This window comes from Nestor notabilis, unplaced genomic scaffold (genome assembly GCF_000696875.1).
Source record: "Nestor notabilis isolate BGI_N333 unplaced genomic scaffold, ASM69687v1 scaffold3264, whole genome shotgun sequence".
Taxonomy (NCBI): domain Eukaryota; kingdom Metazoa; phylum Chordata; class Aves; order Psittaciformes; family Psittacidae; genus Nestor; species Nestor notabilis.
The window spans coordinates 34,706-34,978 of NW_009926711.1; the positions used below are offsets into that span (position 1 = coordinate 34,706).

The following is a 273-nucleotide window of genomic DNA, read 5'->3' on the forward strand; positions in this document are numbered from 1 at the left end:
TTGTCACTGAGGTTGGGCCCGATGATGTTGACCTCGATGAAGGGCCGGAAGATGCCCGATGTCTGCCATTTGAGGTCATTTGCAGCCACCACTGCAAAGAGGGAGCATATGAGGCTCATGGAGCACTGCCAGATCCCGGCATCCCAGCTGGCAGAACCCACCTTTGACGGTGACTTTGTGTTCACCAGTGCCGGGGTGGGTGAAGAGCTCCACGTGGATGGACACCTCCCCGACAGGGTCATCCACACCAGAGCCTGCATGGCAAAGGGAAGT

General features: G+C 57.9%; 1 protein-coding gene across 1 annotated transcript in view; it reads right to left on the bottom strand.

Annotated features, from left to right (window-relative positions):
* Positions 1-273, bottom strand: part of UNC13A (unc-13 homolog A (C. elegans)) — a gene marked incomplete at its 5' end in the record, with an annotated part of 18,666 nt that overhangs the window by 535 nt on the left and 17,858 nt on the right. Inside the window, 2 exon segments of the mRNA XM_010013673.1 lie at positions 19-91; positions 162-254. Coding sequence (XP_010011975.1) covers positions 19-91; positions 162-254 — 166 coding nt within the window.